The 23,851-nt window shown below is 39.2% G+C and overlaps 2 protein-coding genes across 3 annotated transcripts in view; one reads left to right on the top strand and one right to left on the bottom strand.

Annotated features, from left to right (window-relative positions):
* The first annotated feature begins 4,102 nt into the window (after positions 1 to 4,102).
* Positions 4,103 to 6,200, top strand: LEAP2 (liver enriched antimicrobial peptide 2). Its single transcript, XM_054978748.1, has 3 exons — positions 4,103 to 4,231; positions 5,182 to 5,318; positions 5,898 to 6,200. Exons 1-3 carry the CDS (start codon positions 4,172 to 4,174, stop codon positions 5,932 to 5,934), a joined length of 234 nt encoding a protein of 77 aa, XP_054834723.1. The 5' UTR covers positions 4,103 to 4,171; the 3' UTR covers positions 5,935 to 6,200.
* Positions 6,201 to 6,294: 94 nt separating this feature from the next.
* Positions 6,295 to 23,851, bottom strand: part of AFF4 (ALF transcription elongation factor 4) — a 64,190-nt gene continuing 46,633 nt past the window's right edge. For both annotated transcript variants that reach the window (XM_054978746.1, XM_054978747.1), the window contains 9 exons: positions 22,829 to 23,063; positions 19,869 to 19,966; positions 18,920 to 18,983; positions 18,657 to 18,808; positions 18,285 to 18,356; positions 16,985 to 17,078; positions 14,627 to 14,670; positions 13,825 to 14,045; positions 6,295 to 12,554 (listed from right to left, as the gene is read on the bottom strand). In XM_054978746.1, the coding sequence (XP_054834721.1) occupies positions 12,436 to 12,554; positions 13,825 to 14,045; positions 14,627 to 14,670; positions 16,985 to 17,078; positions 18,285 to 18,356; positions 18,657 to 18,808; positions 18,920 to 18,983; positions 19,869 to 19,966; positions 22,829 to 23,063 (1,099 nt within the window). In that variant the 3' untranslated portion in view covers positions 6,295 to 12,435. The remainder of the gene's footprint in view (positions 12,555 to 13,824; positions 14,046 to 14,626; positions 14,671 to 16,984; positions 17,079 to 18,284; positions 18,357 to 18,656; positions 18,809 to 18,919; positions 18,984 to 19,868; positions 19,967 to 22,828; positions 23,064 to 23,851) is intronic.

Here is a 23,851-nt window from a genome sequence, read left to right as displayed (position 1 = left end):
AAGCTCAGATCCAAAATTATAACAAAATTTTATCAGCACACACCCCTACCCTCAACAATCAACTTTCAAAGCAACACCCCTAGCCCTGCAATTGGCCATAATTATAAATATGCTGAATTCTTTAGCTATTATCCGTAATTTAAAAAGGGAAAGGACAGCACAGCCAATCAAAACAACCTGTCTAAAATAGGAAAGCAGTTAACCAATCAAAGCCAGACATATATGCAATGATGATTCACTAGTGGGCTTTGGGCACAGTGGCACAGTGATACAGCACATGCACAAATGGAGGGTTTTTTTGATAGATTGCGCCATTGCTCCATTGCAACAGTGTTAGTGCGAAAGAAGGGGTGTGTGTGCTGCAAACCGAACAGTCTGTAAAGGAAGGTAGGCCACACATATGAGGTAGTTCCACATTAAAAGCTGCAGTGTGGAACAATTACAGTGAATATGCTGCGATTTAAGATGCCCTGTAGGTGAGGGAAAAGGCTGCAGACCAAAGCTGCAGTATGGAAAATACTGCAAAGCATTTTAATCATTCCCAGCCTGGTCAACAGGTGAAAATTTTAATTGTTTTTAAAATGGGATTTCCCCCCTAATGATCTGAAAACTGGAAGAGAGATTCCCTTGCTTGAAAGGTATAATCCCTCACAATTTGTGTGGGAGGCACACACACACAAAAGACACAGGCAGAAAAGGCATTCCCATTGAAACTAATGGGAATAGCATCAGAATAATGGCCCTGAATATGTGACACAATATTAAAGAATCCAAAAACATTTAAAAAATAAAATTAGAGATGTCACCACTGCCAGGCAATGCCTGTAGTAATGAGTTTATATTAAGAGTATATTAGGGTAAAAGAATTGTACAGTGTCCAATGGAAAGGCTGAAGGGGGCTTGGTTTGTTTTAGAGTGTATTCCAATCATTTTAAAAATCCCACTAACATTTGTATTTCTGCCCTATAAATTTGTACATTTGGTGAACTCATGACTCTATAGAGACATCAGCATGCCTTGGGGCTTGAGGACAGAAGCAGAAACAGTTTCTGTGTTGGATAACCCCCATCTTTCCATGTTTTACTGAAGCCTTTGGAATCACTCCTTACAACCAGACTATTACTTTGCTGTTATGGCTTTATGGTTAAACTGTAAGTTTATATAATGTGGGAAGCTAAAGAAGGTTTACATTGGTTCACTTCTGTGAATACACATAGTGTTGTGGCAGGAGTGATTAGCAGCCATGCAAAACTGGTATATCTACTATTCATAGGAAGAGGTCACGAGAACTAAGCACTGATGCAACCCTTCCTACCCTCCCTCTCATGGTCTGCCTAGGTTCACAGAATCACCATTGCTGTCAGATTACTATCTAGCCTGTGCTTAAAAGCGCCCAAAGAAGGAGAGCTCACTACCTCCTGATGAAGCCTGTCCCACTGAGGGACCGCCCTGTCAGGAAGTTTGAAAAGGTTTGCAAAATCTTGCCTGAACTGAACACGGGCCCCTCTCCTCCCTGCATGTCCCTGCATTTATGGGAGGAAGGGAAACTCTGGCTCACATTCAGTGAGTGCCTAGATTACTCCACTGGAACCTAGAATGGGGGGGGGGGGCTGTGAAACTTTTATTTCGGTGAGGGATCTGAATGCTACATCTGAGAAGTTCAAAGCCCTTCATCTTTCCCTTTGTTAAAGGGTTTGAATAGTTAATATTTTTTGCTAGTTCTAAATTGTGGACTCTGCAGCTGATTTTGCTCATTGTTGAGCAGGCAAAAAGGACCCGTTAATTAATTTCAATTGCCATCCAGGTTAGGCAAAGGGAGGGAATTCTTTGATGGGCTTCATATTATTTTTGTAACAATTAGATCTTCTAAGTATGCCACTTAGTGCAGCAGGGCAGTAATACTGGTTGCAGAAACAAAGGGAAAAGAAATCCAGCAAGACTGATGAGAACTAATTTACATGGCCATGTTTGTTTTATTCTATAAATAGCACAATTCTGAATGTATGAGTTCATATTATTTTTTGCAATTGTTTCCAGAATCACTGGATTTCAAGGTTTGCATCCTCCAGAATGTTTGTGTGGATGGATCACTTTCTTACCTCTCCCCTTCTGCTGCTGCCCAGAATGTCTCCGGAAATGCTGCTCCTAGTAGCAGCATTTTGAGGAGCATTTGGAGCTGCAGTGGGAGGGGGGAGATATGGAAGTCATGATGCAGAGGGAGAAGTGCTGCCATTTATAGAAACATTAGGGTGGATCCAAGCCAGAGTGTATTCCCCACCCTGAAGATCTCAAGTCAAAACGTTGAGGACTTACTTCTCTAACATTGTGTTCACACAATGCCATCCAGCAAAGCTTTACCGTACTGTGAGGGGTCTCAGGCTCAAGGATGTAAATCTGGAAACTGTACAGGCTCCCTGTGATTCTTTTCCAATGTGTTTTGAGAAATTCCTTACATCTGCAACAATTACAGTTGCTTCAGTTCCACTTTAATATGTTATTGGAGAATAGTCTGCTCCTAGTTATGTGACTTTCGGCTGGTGAGGCTTGCTGCAGTGGACAAGGAGCTTAGAAGCAAGTAGTTCCTTACATCTGGATTAATGCCTTGTCATTAGTGGTTGATAATAACTAGCTGGACTGGGTTGTTCAGTTGAATACAAGGAGAAATAAATGCCCCTCTGTGGGCTGGCATAGTTCAGAAATCATGAGACCCCTTCCAAATAAGGCATCCCTAGATCCAAATGACCCAAAAAATTACTGTCCAATGGCCAACACTCCATTCTTAGGTAAGGTGCCCAAACAGATGGGGCTATGCAACTTTTAGAAGTCTTGGAAGAGATGGATTATGTAGACCCATTTCAGTCTTGACAAAGGCCTGAGTTTGTGATGGAAATCGGCCAGGTCACCCTGGCAATCCTCAATGGGAAAGTGAACTGAAGAGTGCATTCCTGTTGATTCTGCTGGACATCTTAGTAGTTTATGGTATCATCAACCCTGTTATCATTTTGAGGAGGGTAAGTGGCTTGGTAGTGGGGGGCATCATGCAGTGGTGATTTCTCTTTTCTTTGACTGGCTGGTTCCAGAAGTGGGGGACTGCTACCTAGGTCTGTTGCATTTTTGCGTTTGGGTTCCACAGGGGTTCCCTAGTCCCCCATAACATTTAACATCTCCATGAAACCAGTGGAGAGTATCCATGGATTTGGAGTCAGATGTCAGCAAAACACAGATGACATCCAGCTCTGCCTCTCATTAACAGCTGAATGGGTGGGTGGGTTTGTGAAAGGCCTGAAATTCGTGGCTGGTGAAAGTAAGAGAATCTCGCGATTAGAGTACTTACTTTGAAACAAGCCACGATTAGCTTCCAAGAGATTTAATTAGTAACTATACTTAGAACAACTCACATTACCTACACAGAATCAGAAAAGATTAAACAGTGTACACAGTGCTGGATTAAATCAACATGGCATATTTTCTGAATAGGTACTGTGAAATATATTGAGTAATTTGGGATTGTTTCAGGGTTTTTTTTCTGCTGAAAAATTACTTTCAATTGTTGTTACAGCTACTTATTGCAGAAGTTGTTCAGTGTGCACTCCTTCATATGATAAGAAAACAAAAGGTGGATCTATCACTCACAAAAGCTTATGGAGGAAACAGCCTGGACTATACCAATTCTGAGAGTCTGGGGAAGGGGTTGGTGGCAGAAAATACATTTCATGCATGACTGTAAAAGTAACCAATCATTCAGTGGATGATACCAGATCATAATCAACACTTCTCCTTTATCATGAGTCTACGACTGGCAGTTATTTTCCATTGAACTCTAGGAAACTTCACTTCTATTCTGCTCTGACGGTTTGCCTCTTTTCAGGTACATTGTGAAATGAAGTCTTAAAAAAGGAACAGTTGGCATGTTCAATGCACTGAACAGGCAAAGTACAAGTGTTGGAAAAGTAAATATAGTCTAGCGGACAGACCTTGGACCACCACTTGAGAAGATAAATGATTAAACCTTTTTTTTCCTACAATGAACTTTGGCTCCTTAATAAGTTGACAGCTGATGCAACGAAGAAGCTTTGAATCTATAAAAGCCAAGCACAACTGCTGGACAAGTATGTTCAGGAATTTCAGTAACTTCTGGGAACCACATTGACCAGTGGAAAGCTAACCAAAGATGATGCAGTACTTGAAAATTGCAGCAGTCATCTTAGCATGTTCAATTCTGCTGACTCAGGTAAGAGTAGGAAAAAGAACTGGCTGCTACATTTGAATCACATTAGCAAAACGATGGTTTGAGTGTTATTTGCATGACTTGTTGCGTATCAATAGTTCTGAACAATGCTTTGATACTCTTCCAGTTACTGCAGAGAGACTTAAGATACCAGAGAAGTAAGATGGCAGCCCTAGCACAACTGTTTATTTATTCATAATCAGCAAAATACGTATGTGCAAAAGGGCACTTTTATATTTGCAACGCATTTCTACAAATGGACTGCACTATTTTGCAGAATCTGTTGTAGTAGGCTGGATCACTGTTTCAGGAGGGGAGGGGTGTTTGATCTTACTTTATTGGCAACCCCATGCTTCACTTTCTACCATATGAATGACTGGCAAGGGGGGAGGAGGTAAGCACTCTTGTCTACAGCTGGAGTGAAACTAACTCATCCCTTGTGGGTAGTAATTTGATAGGGTAACTGGCTTAAAGAAATTGTACTGAAATAGGAAACAATGGGCCGATGAGAGCTGATGTGGCATAGTGGTTAAGTGGCTGGGATGCGAATCAGCACTCTGCTAGTTCAACTCCCTCTACTGCCACAAACTCCACAGGTGGCTTTAGGTAAGCCACTCCTCAGTCCCAGCTCCTCAGCTGGATTGTGGAGATAACAAAACTGACTTTCTTTGCTGTTCTGAGTCTGGTACTAATCAGTCCAGAAGGGTGGTATATAAGTAACTGTTATTGTTGTTATTATTAAGAGTCTTCTTTCAACTTCAGTAGCTGTTCCACTGGGTGCTCCATTTCCACTGGAAACTGCTCAGTGGAGCGGGAGGACAGGTTTAGGATCCACCCCAATGCTTTCCATATAAAAATACTGTTGAGTGTAGGAGTCTTGAGGGAATTTGAAAGGATTAATATCTCAACAGGTCCATATTATATATAATGGCCACATTGCACTTACTTTTTAGACACACTGTGCTGCAGTGCATCGGCAAAGCTCTGAGCTGACAAGGCTTAAGAGAATGACACCTTTCTGGAGAGGCGTCACAAGGCCAGTTGGAGCACCATGCAGGGATGACAGTGAATGCTTCAGCAGACTATGCAGGTAATATTCTCCTCTGAAACAAAGCACCTTTATTTCATACAGAACAGGACAGCCAAGGCTTCCACTCAGATACATCTTCTGCAAGGAAGCTAACCTAGTCGTCTTGAACAGAGAGACTCGGATTCGTTTTACATGATTAAAAAAAAACCAGGCTTACAGGCATATCAAATGCAAAGCGTATTCTTTATGAATATTTTCTATTTCAGTTGGGTTAACTGAAAGGCTTTGCTCATGTTACATTTTCCTAATAGTCTGTCATATTTCTGACTGAAAAATCAATTAGGCTGGGACACTAATTGCAGAGGGCTTTTACTGACCAGCTGCTAAAAATTTTCTGAAAATTTTCAAGAAAAAACTCATTTCAGATTTGTAGACGTAAAAATGTAATCCAAGAAATCACTCTGTAACAAGGGAACAATGGTGGGTTTATCCCCCTTCGCCTGAAAACAGATTACCACAGAGAGCAATTAGTTCTTTAGCGAAAGGCTCCTACACTTTCATAGGGCAGAGTTCAATTTTGCTGTAAGTAAGGGGCAGATGCCCAAGAAAATGTTAAGTGACTATTTCTCTCTTTTGTAGGAGTAAACGCTGTTCTGTAACAATATCAGAAGAGTGATTCTTCACAGTGGAGAAGAAAATACTGATGCTTCTTTTGACAATGTTCCTTTTTGTTTATTTATTAGCACCTCCCTTGAACCATTTGCATATATTTAATGTTTTTCAATTAAAGCTTCCATTTGGACAGATGCCAGAAACTCATGCTATTTTAGGCTATACCTTTGACAGCCTTTAGCCAATCTGAAGTAGCTTAAATTGATCTTAGTTTTTATACTTTGTATTTCACTTTTTTATCAAGACATTAAAGATATGTTTAAACAACTATTTATCTTGTATATATAATTAGCCAGCTGGAAAAGCTATACCTTGTCGTGGTAAACTGAAAGCACTCAGAGTAAAGCTGGACTATATACCTTGACCCTTTGGAGGTAATTAAGGGAACAACAGTGGTTTTAAGACCTTCTCTAATCCTTTACGAAGTCAGTAATTCTCAAGCAACTAGCTAACTCCTAGTGAGCCAGAGAAAGCATTTACCATAGTATCAGTAAGCAGCACCTCAACACAACACTGACTGAAGATGAGTAAAGGTAGAATCATATATGGGCTTTCAGACATTCATTGTGTGCAATCAGCTTGATATAATTATTAACTTTAACTGGATAATGTAGAACACAAACACTTGGTGTATGTATAGAGCGTATCAGAACACCATTCGCTCTTCCCTGAGCGTGTTAATTTCATTAGATTTCTCCCATTAAAAAACCTATTCATAAAATATTAATTCAAGCATTGCACTTAAAAAGTTTAATACAGAAAATCTATTTGATATTTATTAAACTTAGTTTCTCCAGTTACAGTTTTGCATTGTACAAAGCATTTTAATGACAGAGTAGTTAAAAAGTTCTTTACAAATTGAAATGTGATACCCTTTTTTCCAAATATTTAATTACCATAAATTTGTTTAAAAATACACATTAAACGCATATTTCAGACACTAAACTTTCTATAATCTCAATACCACAAAATACATAGAATATACTATACAGATGTGGAAAAAAAATCTAGTTAGTATATAATACTTTGCTCACCATTAACATACGTGAAATGCACATACTGACTTAGAAATCCTAATTTGGAGCCCCAAAGTACCCTTTTGAAATTTCAAATGTATTGCAGAGGAGAAAAAAAAATCACAGTTTTCTTTTAAGTTTAGTTTTGGTTGAAAACAGATGACTAAATGTTGGTAAGTTACAAAACATATAAGACATGGACATGTCATATACAAAGCATATGACCGTGAGCCATCCTGCTAGTCATGATCAGTACCAAGCTGCATGCTCAACAAGGGTTTTTAACTGATAAGTTACAAGTTAAAAATAACCTCCTTCCCACCCACCCCACTTCTAAAGTTTACTTCCAAAAAAATCTTCTTTACCAAATAATTTCAAATAAGATAAAGGATCTTTAATAAATATATAAGCACTTTATCCTCCATATACAAAACTTCTTAAAACCATTTAAAAGGGGAACCAGATACAAATGTCAGCAAGTGTGCTTGAAGAAACCAAGTTCTTAGGGATTTTTTAATGCAACCATCTTGAACAGTGGCTGCAATACTGATGTGATTTACAAACAAAAGGGGAATGTTTTGAGTCCAATCAGGCAGAACCAGTTCACACAGATACACTGCCAGGTACAAATGTTTTGCCAATATATTTGCAAAAGGAATTGAGGAGTGAAATCAATTTAAGATCAGTTTTGCCCATTATCTGAGCTGCAGCAGCTGGTTCAAATGCCTTCAGCCAAGTTCTTTAAGTTCAGATGAACTGGCAAGAGCTAAAACTATCATGGGGGGAGGCATCTGTATTAATGTCTGAATGTTCCAGGATAATCTCAAACCAGTGAAAATCCTCCAGTGGCCCATCACTGCTACATTAAAGTGACAAACACCCAAAACAATACTTGGTACTGTTAAGCTGTATTTCTCTCTCTTGGAAATTGTCTCAGGAAAGGACAAATTGATTAAGAGAGCTCACTAATAAAAGCTTTGGCTACACTTTGTTGAAAGAGATATCCAACATTAACGGTTATTGAAAAACCACAATTTCCCACAATACTGATTCTACTCAAAGCCAATTCAGTCCTTGACCCAAATATTTATGAAATATTTGACATTTAGGACTCTACCATATGGTTTGAATGCTGCCCACTCCTCTACAGATAAAATGTATTCAAGCTTGACTTGCTCAGGTTCATCTAAACCACTTCAGTAAAAATACTGCCCATTTTACAGTGCAGGGAAAACTGTATATACACCAAAAGGTAGTCTTTCCCCTTAGCTGCCAAACTTGGCAAACTAAACAGTTATCTTCCGAAAGCTGTGTTTTACTTGCATTAGGCAAGCATTCACATATATCCACAGACTTTATACATGCAGTGGCTGATCATAACACATATTACAGGGGTAATTTTGTATAAAATCACAGCATTTAAGCCTCATTGCTCTATAGTAAACTCATAGCACTCCTGCATAATATGAAAAATTTATCACCACCACCAAAATGAGGATGGCTCAGCAGTCAATAAATATATCAATATAGTCAGCTGCACTATAATCTAACACAAGTATAACAAACTTTGGACAGATCAGAATTCATTAATCTATATATGCATGTATATATATATGTATTAGAAACATGTACATTACAAATTGCATACTACTGTCAAAGGTCAAGAGCAGTTAGCTCTGCTTTGCAGCCAAGAGATTTAAATCACACTGAACATGTGGGTCATCTTGGTCTGGTAACCTGAATGTTCATTTAAGATACAAAAAGAAGTAGCCAAGTGTCTACAAGTCCAAAATTCCTAGGGACTTCCGTTGGTGACGTGGGTCAATTCTACTCCATCCATCCCCACCCACAAATAAAACTTCTGTAGCTACTTGTGCGGCATTGTCTTTTGCACCCACTGCCAGCAGTCTGGTGGAATGTCCACAAAGCTTCACCGATGGATCTCACACCACTGTTCATGAATTGCTCTCCTATGACCTGGCAAGTCTGATGTAAAATTCAAAATTATTCGAAAGCCTGAGCAAGCCTAGCCTGACCATTAAGCCATTTTAAAGGCTCATCACTGGGATGAACTACAAACACTGATATGTGTAACACACAGTCATTAACCCCTTATATTTAATAATGCAACATTTTCAAAATGAAGACCATAGCACAAATTATGACAGTGCTCAAGTGATATGCATACGCTTGTTTATTTTAAGGGCAGATTTGAAGCACAATTCTATGCATGTCTACTTGGAAGCAAGTCCCATTATGTTCGATGGGGCTTATTTCCAGGTAAGTGCATTATCAGCACTGCAGACTTAGGTTTGGAAAGAAAAGTAGAAGCTTATGACATATATTCATTGATGCATTAAAACTTTGGCAAAATATTCATGTACTTCAAAGAAAAAGGAATTCAGAGTACAACATTAGATGGCCTTTCGATATCTGTTCACTATAAAATTACTGGTTAGACACTCTGGGAAGGAAGAGTACTGCTCATTTATTTAGAGCACACAGATAAGTGTCCGCTATCTCAGGTCCACAATTCAAGTTGAGTGGCATTTCTAAATTTCTTATGAAATACAGCCATGTTCAAAATTCATTTGGAGAAGCTTTCCCCCCTTTAAATTCTAACGTGATACCATGTACCTTAGTTTTAAAGTAAGATTCTTTTGAAACAAAGGTGGGGGAACAGACATTCACAGTGACAGAAATAGCCACTGAATATAAAAGCAAGCCAAACCACTCTGCAGATCACTGCAGCACTACACAGCCATAAAGTTTATAATCCAGCTCTTAACAGTATAGAGGCATCCGCATGACAGTGTGCCAGGCACTTCTGAACATTTAAGAAAAAGGTCACTACCTAATGGATCTGAGCTAGAATATGAGCTGTACCTCTTGAAGTTAAGGTACATGACAATGATTTAAAACTGCTTTAAATTACAACGTCTAGAACTCTCCCAACCTGTGAATGCAATGAACTGTGTGCCAGGGGAGCAATCTAAAGTTTATGTGGTAGCCTGTGTGCACACACTGGTCATAACAAGCCACACTGAAAGAAACACAGCAATTTAAATATAGGTATTTAGATAAACTCATCACTGAGCATGTGAAGCTGCCTTATACTGAGTCAGACCAATGGTCCATTAAGGTCAGTATAGTCCACTCTGACTGGCAGTGACTCTCCAGGGTTTGAGGTCTTTCACATCACCTACTTTCCAATCCTTTTATAACTGGATAGATCTGAGACTGAAGCTGGGACCTTCTGCATGCAAAGCAGATATTTTACCACCAAGCCACGGCCCCTCCTCTCATTGTTTAACCAAGCCTTACACTGCACAGAGCAAATGTTTATAGAGTGGACACGCTTTTAATTTATGATGCAATGTGCAATATGAAGCTGCCTTATATCAAGTCAGACCATTAGTCCATTTAACAGAGAATTGTCTACTCTGAATGGCAGCAGCTCTCTAGTAAAAAAAAAAAAAAAAAAGATCTTCCCCAAAATAAGCTACTAGAGATGATTTAACTAGAGATGCGATAGATTGAACTTGGAACTTTCTGCATGCAAAGCATGTGTTCTACCACTGAGCTATGCTCCTCTTCCTCTTTTGTATGCATGCAGTCAGAATAGATATGATTATTTTTTCTCCACTCGTTCAATGCATACTTATGGGCAGAATGCAATAGTAAACAGTATTAATAGTTATGAACACAGACCCAAAGGGTGCTGATTTCAAATGTATCTATTCCAAGTTTGGGGGTATGAATTTGTGCATCCTTGGAAGTAAAGAATGTGTAAGAATACAAGGCCCTATGTTTACTGAAGTTACTATAAGTAATGAAGCTTCTCAACATCCTAAGGATACACTGCAGTACTAATTAACGTAGAATTCTATTCCTTCTTTCAAAGGTTGCCATCATTTTGGCACACAGCTACACAGCTAGACATAAATTTAGTGCAATCATTTTCTTGAACATGCACGTTCACATATGGGACAGGGTTCAGGGACAAGGGCAGGTAAAGCAGCATTCCACAATCCCACACTTAAGGGGTTCAGAGTTTGACTCTAAAAGACAACCAAGGTGTACTGTCAACAAATGGCAGCGACTAGTATTAGGGAAAAGGAAGTGGAATTTTACCAAAGTACTGCAGGAGACCAACTGGACACAGTATACTGGGTCCTACATGTAAAACCTCTTGTAAACAGTACTCAAAATCTTCATCTAAAAAGGCATAAGGCACACCAGACATGATAGGGACAGTAAGCAATACATCTGTTTTTTACTCAGACAAGCACCTTCTAAGGAAAGGTACTTTGGTTAGAAACCTTAAAGCAGTCACTTAGAATTCCATGAACGATTCTTGCTGATCACAGTTATTTCCTTTAACATTAATAGTCTAGTCTCATCACAAACATATAACATTAAAAACAATGGGAGTAAAAAGCAATATTTTAAAATGAACCAGAAAGAAGAGTTTACAATGTCCCTGTAATCATAAGCTTACTCCCCATGTTGCCCATTGTGTACTCATGTTCAAGAGAAGTTACAGATCTGTTCATGTTTTCAGGTTAAGCGCTGAAAATGAGATAAGCATCAGTTCCATGTAAGCATTAAAGTTAGTGGCTTCAGTGTCTAACAACAACAAGCAAGGAAATAAAGATGCTGCACATAGTATAAGATTGTCCATCTGAAACATCTTCTAGTCCACACTTGGACTGAAGCTCATTGTGACCCATATAACTTTGATACTGCATTAAATGCAACTTCCTGTAATGTTTTGTGAAAGTTAGTGTTAAGACATCAGTTTTGAAACAAATTTTCCACATAGTTTTATATTTCACTTCAATGAGATGGCTTAATGTGTAGAAGAATATCCTTGGAACTTAATACTTAGCACAATAGTAAAACTGTGGATGTCATTTAGGGGTTGAGTCAGATATTCAAAAAAATTCATCCCTATTCTTTAGAATCTATCAACCCTTATTTTCTTTTACAAGCTCTACCACCACAAGACATTACAGAATAATAAAGTTCACAAAATACTTAAATAAAGTGTCTACATTTAATCTCCACTAAGTACTTGATAGGGTAAATTTATAGGAAAACACAGCTAACCCTTAACAGCCCCAAAACAGAGCTTTTAAAAAACAAATTAAAATAAATAAGTTTAAAAGAGATTTGTTAGGCATAATCACTAGAATTTCAATCCAATTGCAGCTCAATGAATCCATATTATATTAAAACGTTGCAGAGTTTAAAATATTTTTAAATATCTTAAAAAGGGGACAAATGAAAAAAGTTCATTGACATGATGGTTTGGAGTTCTCACGCACATGAGGCTGGGAGACACATGAAAGCATTCCTTAATCTTTTTTTCCACTAAGCAATGCATTATGGCAGTCTTCCTTATTTTTATGACACAGTGTTGAAAAAAAAAATCAGAGGCAGCAAGAAAAGTGTCTTTTACGCTTAGGATTCCCTCAGTCCAGTTATCACTTGGCATCTGAACGCAACCAATGTAGTCCCTGCCTGGTGTAACGCACTAGGTCTGTCATGACGCTTGCATTGAAGATCAAAGGGCCCATCACTTTATCCAGCTCTGCGAAGAATTCTACAGAAAACAAGGAACAGGAATGAGACACACGTTTCCAAACGTCTCCGGAAACTGATGAGGAATTCACATGAACTTCTTTTCTGATTGCAATTCGAATCTTGTGTTAAACCGACCCAAAGAGGCTGAAAAACGTCACCACATCAACAGACTGAGAACACTTTCTGAAGATACAGAAATTCACCACTTAAAGGCTCATCTCCTAAATTCTGAATATCCTCAAGCAATATATTGTTAAACATATTGAGTTTCATTATTCAGGTAAGCAAGTTGTTTGGGGAAGATTTTGTTTAACCTGTAGTTGCTAGGTCACATGAAGAAAGCCAATAATTCCTTTTCAAGGCTGGGGGATGGAGAGAAGCAACTCTTAATACTATATGCTACATTAAAATGATTTTTCTAGCTAATAAAAATATTTCAGTATGCAAACACAACAAACCCAAGTGTAACAGGTGCTTGAATAACTGTAGAAACTTTGCTCCAAAGTTACTCAGGGAACCTGGTAGTTTTTATATGAGTGGCCAGAAAAGTTTGTTCAGACTCATATTGTAGAATAGGCTTCGGCCTTTAAGACTGCAATTTCCAAAAGAGATTTAAGAACGTAAAAATGTCTAACCTGTGTGTAAGTTTGCCCTTATGCACTAGTTCCTAAAATGCTTTGGGACTGAGAAAATTAACTGTTATTTGTAACAATTGTATGTGGGAAAGGTGTGATGCAGCTGATAGATATGTGTGATGGGTCTTGAAATCAGAGGATGCAGCTGATAGATATAACAAAATGTATAGAAATAGGGCTGGGGCAAGGATTACAGGATCTTCCTCACCCTCCCCTCTTCCCTGGATCAGTTTTGCTGCTGGGAAAGTTTATTCCTGGGGTTGAGGGACTACTGTGTACCAATAACTGCACTGACTGGGTGGCTGCAGTAGTCAGATGGAAAGGAGCAAAATCACTCTTTTTTCCTCTTCCATGAGCATAGGTCCACTCACACAAAAGGCAAAAAAGGTAATCTTATTTTCTTCCCTGTCCCAACAGGTATACATGCAAGTCCCCCAACCCTGAGAATGCACCTTCTCAGGACTGGGAACGGCTCTAGAGGGGAGGGGAGGATGGGTAAGATCTTGAACTGGTAGCACTTCCTGTTTGCAGGATCCAAAACACTGTACTGCTTGAAAATGGAATAAGGGAAAATGTGATGATATACTGAAATATCTCAGTCTCACATGTGACACAATCCAGTGTACTGAAAAAAATAATGCTGTAAAGTCTTACCTTTTTGCTCTCTGGCAAGCTGATCTGCTTGGTCCCAAATTTCAGTGGCATACAAAAAATTAGAAGTAACCTGGACATAGCTGGCTGCCATCTGGTGGATCCTCTGTGGAATAGTCACTGAAGAAGTACTTCCTGTAGGGTTGGTTGACCCTGAAGAGTAGCTCCCTGAATTCCCTGGAGACAACTTTGGAGACACTGGAGATGGCATACTGCCTGGTTTGCTAGTAAGTAAAAACACAAGTACACATTTTGTGAGCTATGACCCACATTAACTTAGCGACATAGGCTATGCAGGGACTATTTGATCAATTAAAGTGGCAGCACCCATCATGTGCTGGATGCACGCAAGAAATCAAGCAGCAAGATTCTCCACTGTGTATCCCCAGCTGCATGGTTAAGTGTGTCAGTGGAGCTCTGCTGATGGGATGGAACTTTCTCACCTTCCACCCTCTCAGTGCAGCCTACTAAGCTGCCCAAAATGCTGCTCCTGGGGGAACAGGAGACCCACAAGAACAACATGGACAGGCAACATAGGAGCTTGAAGTAGGAAGGAGAAATCTGCATGCTCCAGTACAGAATCTCTATCAAACTTACTCTTTAAAGGGGATGGAATTAATAATGTTTAGAAAATCACAAACCGGTTCATATATGACTACTGCAATACATAAACACTTACAGAAGATGAAGACTGCATAAGCCACAGCTTTTCTGGTGCTTCAAATAGAGTTATACAGATCTCTTATTTTTTAAAATTAATGGTCACATAAAAAAAAATATTATTCTATGTTAAATAAATGCTTACCTTCCCATACCAGGTGATGGAGCTTGAGAATTATTATAGGAATTCTGTTAAAGAAAAAAGAAATTACAAGTTTTCAATAGACTGTTGAATTGTTGATGAAACCTGGAAAAAATTATGACATCACAAATGTCATTAAAAGGGAAAAAGTCACGGAGCAGGACAAGACTAAAACAATTATTGAGAATGTTGCTGTAATAACTTGCAACAAGATCTAGGAGCTACATAAAAACAAAGAAAGTGTGCCTAAATACTGGTTAATGTTAGGATAGTATTAATTCTCTTTCCTGCTATTGCCGCCAGTCTAGTGTACTGTAGCTCTACCTTCTTGCACACAGTGGGGCTTTTCAGTAATTTGTAGAGAGTCACAGCTCTTATTCACAACAACGCGGCATTTTATCCCCAGAGCTGCAGCAGTACATCTACAAAAGGCATGCAAAAATGTTACATTACTAGAAATAAAACCAGACATAAAAGCTATCTCTATTCATTCTTCTAAAATACCCAACGACCACATCTGTACAGAACCGCTTTCAAGTGAAAGGTTTTAGAGTAAGATTATGGACATAACATTTAAAAATTATAGTTTACCATCAGAAATGTGTATTTACAGTTAATTTCAACTCTGAAAATAAAAATGGTTCAATGGTCATTCAATGTGTGTGTTGAAAAATAACGACTGCAACCTTAGTCCAGTATACCTGGACCATGGCATCTTCAACAACTAAAAGCATTAGATTTAAAAATCTCACTCATAGAAAGTCTTATGTCTATCTAAGAGATGAACATAATGAAAATTACTTAAACTGACACAGAATCTAAGAAGAATGTATCTGAGATTTCCACGTCCACATCCCTAATACAAAGACAGCAATTTCCCACAGTGCATTCAATTTCTGCAATGGCCAGTAAGCATTAATTCTTGAGAATAAAATGCTTCACTGGAAATCATTGGTACTTGACAGTCATACCTACCCTTTCATTTTCAAAACAAATTTTTAACAAGTGATACATTTATTAAACATTGCCTGAACTTTAAGTTAGAAACATGACACTTTTCCCTACTGAGAAGTCTCTTCATATACTATCAATATGAAATTTAGGATTTCTAACCATCAAAGCCAATGAGGAGTATATATTATTGCTAGCATATTGTAAAAAAGTGGATGGGGCACTGAGGCCAAGTAACATACTGGTGGTCTGAGGAAGATGTGGCATGGGACTTTCTTTATCACTGTGAACCACTACCAAGAATGTTTAGTTGTATTATCATCTTTCTCTTCCATTAAGGGCATACAAGACAGTTCAGTACTTCGATTTTAAAGATAAAACCATCACTAGTCATTTAAAAGTCTTCATTAGGAAACAGCAAGTCTGAAGTTTTAGGAGAAACAATGCTAGATGTGAAGAAGCAACTACATTAACTGCCAGGAATCCTGCAAAAATGTTATTGATTGGGAGAAGTAAGCAATCATTGGGGAAAAAAATAAAAAATAAACAGATACAAAAGATAATTATAGAAACTACCAAAGCTGATAAATTTAGCTCTGCCTCATTAAAATTTATGGCTGAAATAAATTGTGGGTTTTTTTAAAGATGCCAGTGGACTTCCTGTTTTATTTTGCTGCTACAAACTAACGTAACTACCCATCTGGAATTGCCAAATTCTTGAATTATTACCTGTTATGTCGGTCTGCACTTTTTAAAAACTTAGAAATGCTGCATGAACAGCTGAAAGACTGTGAAGTGTTAATTCTTCACAGAAACAGAAAGCCTTGAGTGGCAGGCTAATCCAAGGAATCTGATTGGGTAGCATTAACTGAACGGAGAAAGACTTCTAAACTGGGTGCTGTGGAGAAGAGTGTCTGATTTCAGTCCTAGCTGAGAGGAGTTGAGTACTGACAGTTGGGAGATTCAGCCCTGGCTGACAGCAGTTTAACACAGACAGGAGAACTGGGGGAAAGTTGGCAAGGAAGTTTGGGAAGTAGGCGCAGACTCCCATTTGGGCCAAAGCAAGGGGATAGATTTTCTAGCGAGAGGAGAATTTCTCCACTGAGTCACTATGAAGATCTTAAGAAACTAAAACATTAAACCTTAGGTCTGTGCATGTTCTGATTTTACCTTAAGGGTTATGTCAGAAATTTTCAACCCTGATTTCACCTGACCTTCCCCACCTATGTTAAATAAAATATTTTATCTCTAGTGCCACTTAAGTTGTTTAAGTCAAAGCAGGGGGTGGGAGGGTGGGGTCGTATCTGTAATGTTTAATTTCCCAATCTGACAAAGATTAAATTACAGTCATTTGCAGTCACTCTGGAAATTAACTTCACTGAAATAAAGCACAAATTGAGGACATTTTACCTTTAGGTGTTCAGTTAGTGTCTTGGAATACTTCAATGCACTTTCCTTCTTCAGCTTGAAAAGTCTTAAATATAACAAGGACTGACATCTAAGACTAGTAAAAGAAAAAAGCACTATTATTTCAGAATCTGTACCAGTAATGGCTTAAGTAATAACATCTGTGTATTCTCAAAATATGAACTACTCCTCCAGTCTTAAACTGACACTAGAACATTTCTGATTTAACTTCTTGTTAAAATCAGTTATCAAAAATAAAGACCATTTAATATCTTCATTTTGTTTTCAGAGAATGATAACCACCAGAGTTTCACATTTCTAATAGTGACTTTGAAGAATTAGCTTTAGTCATGTGTCTATATGGGGGGAAAGTTATTCATTTTAAATATTAGGTGTTACAAGCAGGGGACCCACAAGGACTTGTGGTAGGCATTTCCCTCTCCCCCACCGTTTCCTCTTTCCCTTCCCTCTCCTCTTTTCCTGCTTCCCTTTCCTGTCCCCTTTTCCCGCTTCCTTTTCTTTCCACCTACCAGCCAACTTTCCTTTACCTGCTCCCCACCCTGTCTTCAGCTTCCCTTCCTTCCCTCTCCCAGCACCCTCTCTCCAGGAAAACTATGGCCCAGTTGTGCAATGCAATCTAAGCAGGGCCCATTTATACTGAGGGAAACCTGCAAGGACTGGGGGTGGGTGGGTGGGTTGTTGCTTCACTTTCTCCTGTATTTTCTTCCTCACACTATTTCCCCTTTTCCTCCTCCTAGCAACTCGCATATCCTCACCTTTCTCTGCTTCCTTCTCTCCTTTTATTTGCCTTCTGTTTTATTTTTTATTTCCTTCATTTATACACTACCATTCTCCACATAGCGTACGCAAAACCAAATTCTGGATTTAAGTATCCACAGATTTGGTCATGTTGAGAATTAGCTATATTGATATACAGCAAAAAAGCATGCACTTGCCATGCAGAAGATTCAAGTTAAGGGATCTCAAGAAGCAGTGCTAACCTCTGTCTGAAACTTGGAAGTGCTGCTACAAGATGGACTAGATAGCACTACGGTAGACAGACCAATAGTGTGACTTCATATAAGGATATTTCATATTTATTTATTTCATACTATTTAGTGTATTTCAATGCTATCTCTTCAGAGTCCTGCTAGAGATGGCTTACAGTTAAAAACTATATTATTCAAAAAAGCCATTAAAAACATTTTAAACGTGTATGTGAAATGTCAAGAGTCTTGGTTCTTATTTATAGGACTCACAACAATATAGGCATGCTTCCTAATTAAATGCAACACATACATACCACAGCACTGCTAGCCTTTTGTCAGCGGCAGTAGCATCTGGTGCTGAGTAATTCTTCAGTTTCATAGTGTACCTGCAACCAGAAAACAATATACCAAAACGTCCTCTTTTTGTTAGGTACTTTTATCAAAAATTATTTTAGGTATGTGTTGTATTCATCGCTCCAAAAGTCTTATGATTAATTTCAAAGTATGAAGTACACAAGGACACATAATGTTGTTTTTCAAGACTACTGAGGAAATCTAATCTTGAAAAAACCTCATTAAATAGCAAGGAGGATAACGATTTTAAGTTCACACATAAAAAACACAAACATCTAAAAAAGACAACATGAATTCTTAGACTATGTTCTGACTTTTTCTTTATCACTTACTTGATCAACTCCACAGTTTCAGAATACATAGGGAATGGGGACTTTGATTCCTGAGCATTCTTCTCCAATGCATTCCCACATTCAATGAATGACACTACAGCATCAAGGTAGTACACAGCTTTCTCAAACCTGTCAGACTGAAGAACACCAATCTTTGAATATCAAGAATAAAAAGGGAAGATTATAACAGGATCAGGGAAATACCTTAAAGGAATTATACTAATATTAAAGACTATGGCTTAATTTTTTGTTTCTGCCCTTACCAATGCATCAGCATTATGTTTTAACTTCTTTGCTTCTTGTAAGTAATGATCTGCTGAATAAGTCCTGAAACACAAAATGAAACCCATGAGACTGATAAAATCAGCAGTTCTTACAAAGAGATAGCAGTTCTCACATATGACGGAGATGAAACAAACTTGTATGAAACCAAGTGAAATCCAGGTGAGATATTATTTAACTTGTTGCTAAACAGAGCGGGGGAAACTCTTGCTAAAACCCCTGGCTTGTGCAATGCTGTCCTGACACTAAGAAATCTGGCAGCTCTTAGACAGCATTCAGACAAACCCTGCCGCAATCCCCCTCCTGTCCTTACATAGGTCAGGGCACCCAGCTGAGCGATACCCTCATGGGCAGTTGATGTCTTGGCTCACTTCACTCACAGAATAGTGGAGAATAGGGATGAAAACTGCTCTTTTGATGGTCTTGGGACCCTAACACTAGGGTCCTCCATGCCTTCATACTTGTATGTATTAGGGAAACAGAACAAGGCTCCAAATACACTCGCTTTGCTATCTGCAATTTTATCAGTGAATGTGCTTGGAGTAAATTACAATGCTCTCAAAAATGAAGAGCATGCACTGTTGTCTTCAAAACAGCAGCATGTGACACCAGCCTCCATGCTTCTGTGTTAGCAGTTTATGGCCAATGTCCCTCCTCTAATAGAAGAAATTGGGTAATTTTGGAAAGGCCAGCCTGGCCCAGAAAAGACTACTAGATTCTCAGAAGATCGCCACAAAACAATCAATCTATAAAAATGGATCAAACACAATGCCCATGCTACTTTTTCCCTGGCAGCTGCGTAGCTCCCTCTGGCAGAAGAACGCTCAGGTAGAAGGGTAGAAAGACTCCACACAGATATGATTATAAATATTAATCATATGCTCTTTCAAACATATAGGTGAACTGCCTAACTTTTATTCTTGTTCTCACCTGTCATCAAACACTAGTTTTGCCCTCCGGGATTTTGAGCTATCTGTAGTCGCAGTGGAGGCAGAAGAGCAGTTTGAAGAGTTATTTAAAACCTTCTCCTTGAAAGAAAAAGACATACCACTGTTAGTTAACACACTGCTTTTGTAAAACAAATGCTCACTGCTCATGCTTCACTTGCCGGCTGTAAGTTGATTAAATGTAATTCACATGTATGCCCAACCAATCCACACTATAACGCAAGCTGTTTAACCGTTAATATGATTTGCTCGCAGCAAAAATCATTCATTTGTAACTTTTTGGGCATCTTTCCTTATTTGTAACTACACAGCTTTATCAGATCGCCATCACTGGTCCTGTTCCAGCCTATGCTGCAGCACAGCAGAACCATGCAAGCAAGATCAAGTTATAGCCAGATGCCTGAGCTCAAAATGAATGTTGCCACTGTGTAATAATACAGTATACCAACTCAGGGTTGTTTTTTTTAAACAATGCAGTCATTTTTTCCAAGTCCCAGGATGGCTAAAGCTATAAAATCTACAAACTGCAGACCAAAATTTTTGTATGGCTGACTTCTGTGCAGGTCTCCCTAGTCACTGCTGCTCCTTCGTCCTCCTTTCAACCTTCCCATATTTGATGCTTTCTCTGCTTGAAAGACTGGGTGAAAAATGCTCCATAGTAACACAGAGGTGCAATGTGCAAACTGCTCCCCTGGTTCAAATGTAAAAATGAATAGAACTTCTGTCTTCAAGTTATGCATATGTTCTCTGTTCCCATTTTAAGGCAATATAATGCCTGTTATTTAACTTTAGGAGTCTCCCCCACCAAGTACTGAGGTATGTCTAAAGGTACTGCAAACAAAAGAATTTTAGGAGTTGTGGAAGTAAGCTGTGTTCCACTTCACTTTTCACTAGTGTATAAGGTTTCAGTACTGAAACACATCCAACTAATTTAATGCAGGCGGGGCACAGCATACTTCCCAAGGGCCATAAGTGGCCCATCAACTTTTGCAGTACAGCACACTAAGGGTTATGATCTGGCTATATTGCAGGATTTATGTCGGTCTAGCAAGATCCGGCTATGCCAAATCAAATTAGAGAATCCTGGATAAGATCCAGGAGGCCCGATCAAGATGGGCTGGATTAACTGAATTAATTTAGTTAAATCTGGGAAATATTAGCTGCTTCTTTAAGTTACTTTTTTTTCTTGGCCTTTTCCCAGCAGGGGAGGGGGAAGTGAGGCGGGAGGGAGGGAGGGAAGGGAGTGGCCAATGGGGAGAGAGAGCTTGGTTGTCTGGCCAATCAGGATTCTCTGACAGGAGAGAGCCTTTTTCAAATTCTGCAAAAGAGATTAAAAGCAGCTATGCCTCAGACCAGACTCCATTTTCAGTCAGAGAATAGAGAGACTGAAATGGTGCTCTCTTGCCACTGGAACAGAAAAATTCAGAGAAAGATGTTAGGCAAAGTACAAAACTTGACACATCATGTATGTGCCACAAACAAGCAGAGGCAAACCTGCAGAAACATCCAAAATAAACCTAGAGAATTCTGTTGTGTTGTTCTTGTATGTAATGTTAACTTTCTTCATTGCACAGGTGGGAGGGAACAGGATAGCCAATAATGAAGGCTGCTGCAACCTGCAGCTCCATCTCAAGGCTCTCTGAGCCTGTGAGAGTGGCAATGTAAACTGCAGAACAAAGTGCAAGAACAAGAGAGAGAGAACTTGAGTTTCCCAAAATTACCCCTCCCTCTCACTTTCTGAGGCGTTCTTTGGGAGAGAGATCCATTATATTAAGTCACTACAACTGTGCTTGCTTGCCATTGCCTGGTTCTGCTGCAGTAGTTGATGGTGTGGGTAGCTGGTTCTGTTCTGTGGTGTTCACACATTGTCCCTGGGATCTTGCTGACTTCTATGAATGACAGTGGTTCTGTTGGGCTTGCAACAGTGTCACTTGCTTCAGTTTGGTTTTGGTAGAATTCTCTGTTTTGACATGATTCTGTGGTTTAACGTTGTTTCTCCTGATTCACTTTTGTTCTAGGCATTCTATTCCCTTCAGTTTGGTTCTGTTGGGTTTTCTCTGGGTTCAGATTGCATTTGAGACTGGCCAGTGACTGCCTTGCTACTTCTGCCTGAGAGCCAGCTTGCAAATTTTTCCACCACAGGAAACAACAGAGAGTGGCTGGAGGCGCTCTGTTCAGGGGCCCATAGAACTGGACTCCGGGGTTCAATCTTTGTGAAACTTGCGCAGAGGGTCTTTAGTGGACAGGAAGGAGTAGGTTCCCTGGAAATTTGGTGGAGTTTGCTTCAAAAAATACCCTTCCCGCAGCCACCCGGATAGTTTTCCCCATAGAGAATAAAGGCCAGATAAATCCAACTGGATTAGAGAATCTTACCCAGATTTCAGGGATACTGAATTTTTTTTTTGTTTCCCTGAAACTTGGATCAATCATTGGATGTGGTCTGCACACCTCTATAGCACACAGCCCCCACCAACACCTGGGTGACTCAGCAGGTATTCCAACACTCTATGCCTCTGACCGGCTGCAACTCTGAGGAAAATTTTGAGATGCTATGATTGCATTCCCTGCTTAAATATTTAGCTACTTGATTACTTCCTAAGATTTTCCACTGCCCGAGTTCTTACAATGCTTTGCAGCTTTGTCTCATGCACAAGTGCTTTTAATTACAAATTCTGGTACCACTTTTATTTTTCTGTCAACAAAATGCTGCCACACTATTTGCTATCTAGAGCAACAGTTGTCCGTTAGAAAGCTACTAGTGCCCAAACCTCAACTCTACCTACTTGAAAGGCATGCTCATATTCACAGAGGTTCTGCCAACAAGTACCTTAGGAGCAGATATACTCCTCCCCCCCCCCCCCCGCCTGACTCAGCTAAATTACAGGGGCGAAATCAGATCATTTCCCATAAAGGACTTGAGAAGAACAGACACAAAGTTCTTACTTTTGCTTCCTTGGGATTACTAGAAGCCTTCCCTTCAGTCTTCTTTTGTTTTGATGAGCTACTTTTACTACTGCTGCTTTCCTTATTATTATTACTGCTTGATTTCAAGGAAGAAGACTGACTGATGGTTCTTTTTCGAGAGACGTGCTCTTGCTTGGAATCTTTTTGGATGGCTGGGGTGGTGCAAGGAGATGGGAGATGATCCTTTTCTTTAACAGAGCTCTGCTTTGATGATCTGCAAAAAAGTCACAAGTCTTATATAAGAGATTCCCCCCCCCCCATTTCTTTCTTCACCAACAATTTGTTTTACCATACTATGAAATTTCAATTTGAAAAGCAGACAATGGTTTTCAGCTCAAATAGCTGTTGCAAAGTTAACCAAAAAGGCACACAGATTGAACAAAAGGGAGATGGCTCTAAAAGAACCTGTTACACACTGGTAATGCAAAGGGGCCAAAATGTAGATTCCATCTACTTGCATTTAGTAAACACTTTGCTCACTGAAGCATCTTTCAGATGCCTTTGGATTATTTATTGCCAGCAGAATGTTTTCCCTGATGGCAGAAAGAGGCTATTCATGGCTCAGAGGCAAGATTCAGCTTTACCCCAAGCATCCCTCTCAAGCTTCAATCAAGATATAGTAAAAAGTATGGCATGCCTCAGTTTCATGTCCAAACAATTATACTCCATACATTGTTACATCTCTTTTCTTATTTCTGTATATAACAAGCTTATGTGCGCATATATATGTATATATGTATACATATATGTACATGTGTGCACATGCATGCATGAGCACACATGCACACACGTTATGTCTGAGTGCATACACCCCTTAACTCTGAAACATTTCTAGACAATGCTAACTTTATTATGAAGCCCCTGATCCTTCACTAATAAGGGCAAGCGCATAAAAATGTGTATGTTTTAAGTAAGGAAATAAGTGAGAAAAACAGACAAACTTGCGTTAGCTGAACGACATCATCAATGAACCAAAAGATATAGGCCATGTTCAGAGGTGCA

This window comes from Eublepharis macularius, chromosome 4 (assembly GCF_028583425.1).
Source record: "Eublepharis macularius isolate TG4126 chromosome 4, MPM_Emac_v1.0, whole genome shotgun sequence".
Classification (NCBI taxonomy): Eukaryota; Metazoa; Chordata; class Lepidosauria; order Squamata; family Eublepharidae; genus Eublepharis; species Eublepharis macularius.
Note: the sequence above shows the minus strand (reverse complement) of the source record. Positions and strands in the feature narration are given on the sequence as shown.

Bases quoted from the DNA above. Each gene is read 5' to 3' on its own strand.
- LEAP2 (XM_054978748.1), top strand. From the start codon at position 4,172: ATGATGCAGTACTTGAAAATTGCAGCAGTCATCTTAGCATGTTCAATT. The intron at 4,232-5,181 runs GTAAGAGTAGGA...CTTACTTTTTAG, and splicing joins GTTCAATTCTGCTGACTCAG to ACACACTGTGCTGCAGTGCA. The intron at 5,319-5,897 runs GTAATATTCTCC...TCTCTTTTGTAG, and splicing joins TGCTTCAGCAGACTATGCAG to GAGTAAACGCTGTTCTGTAA.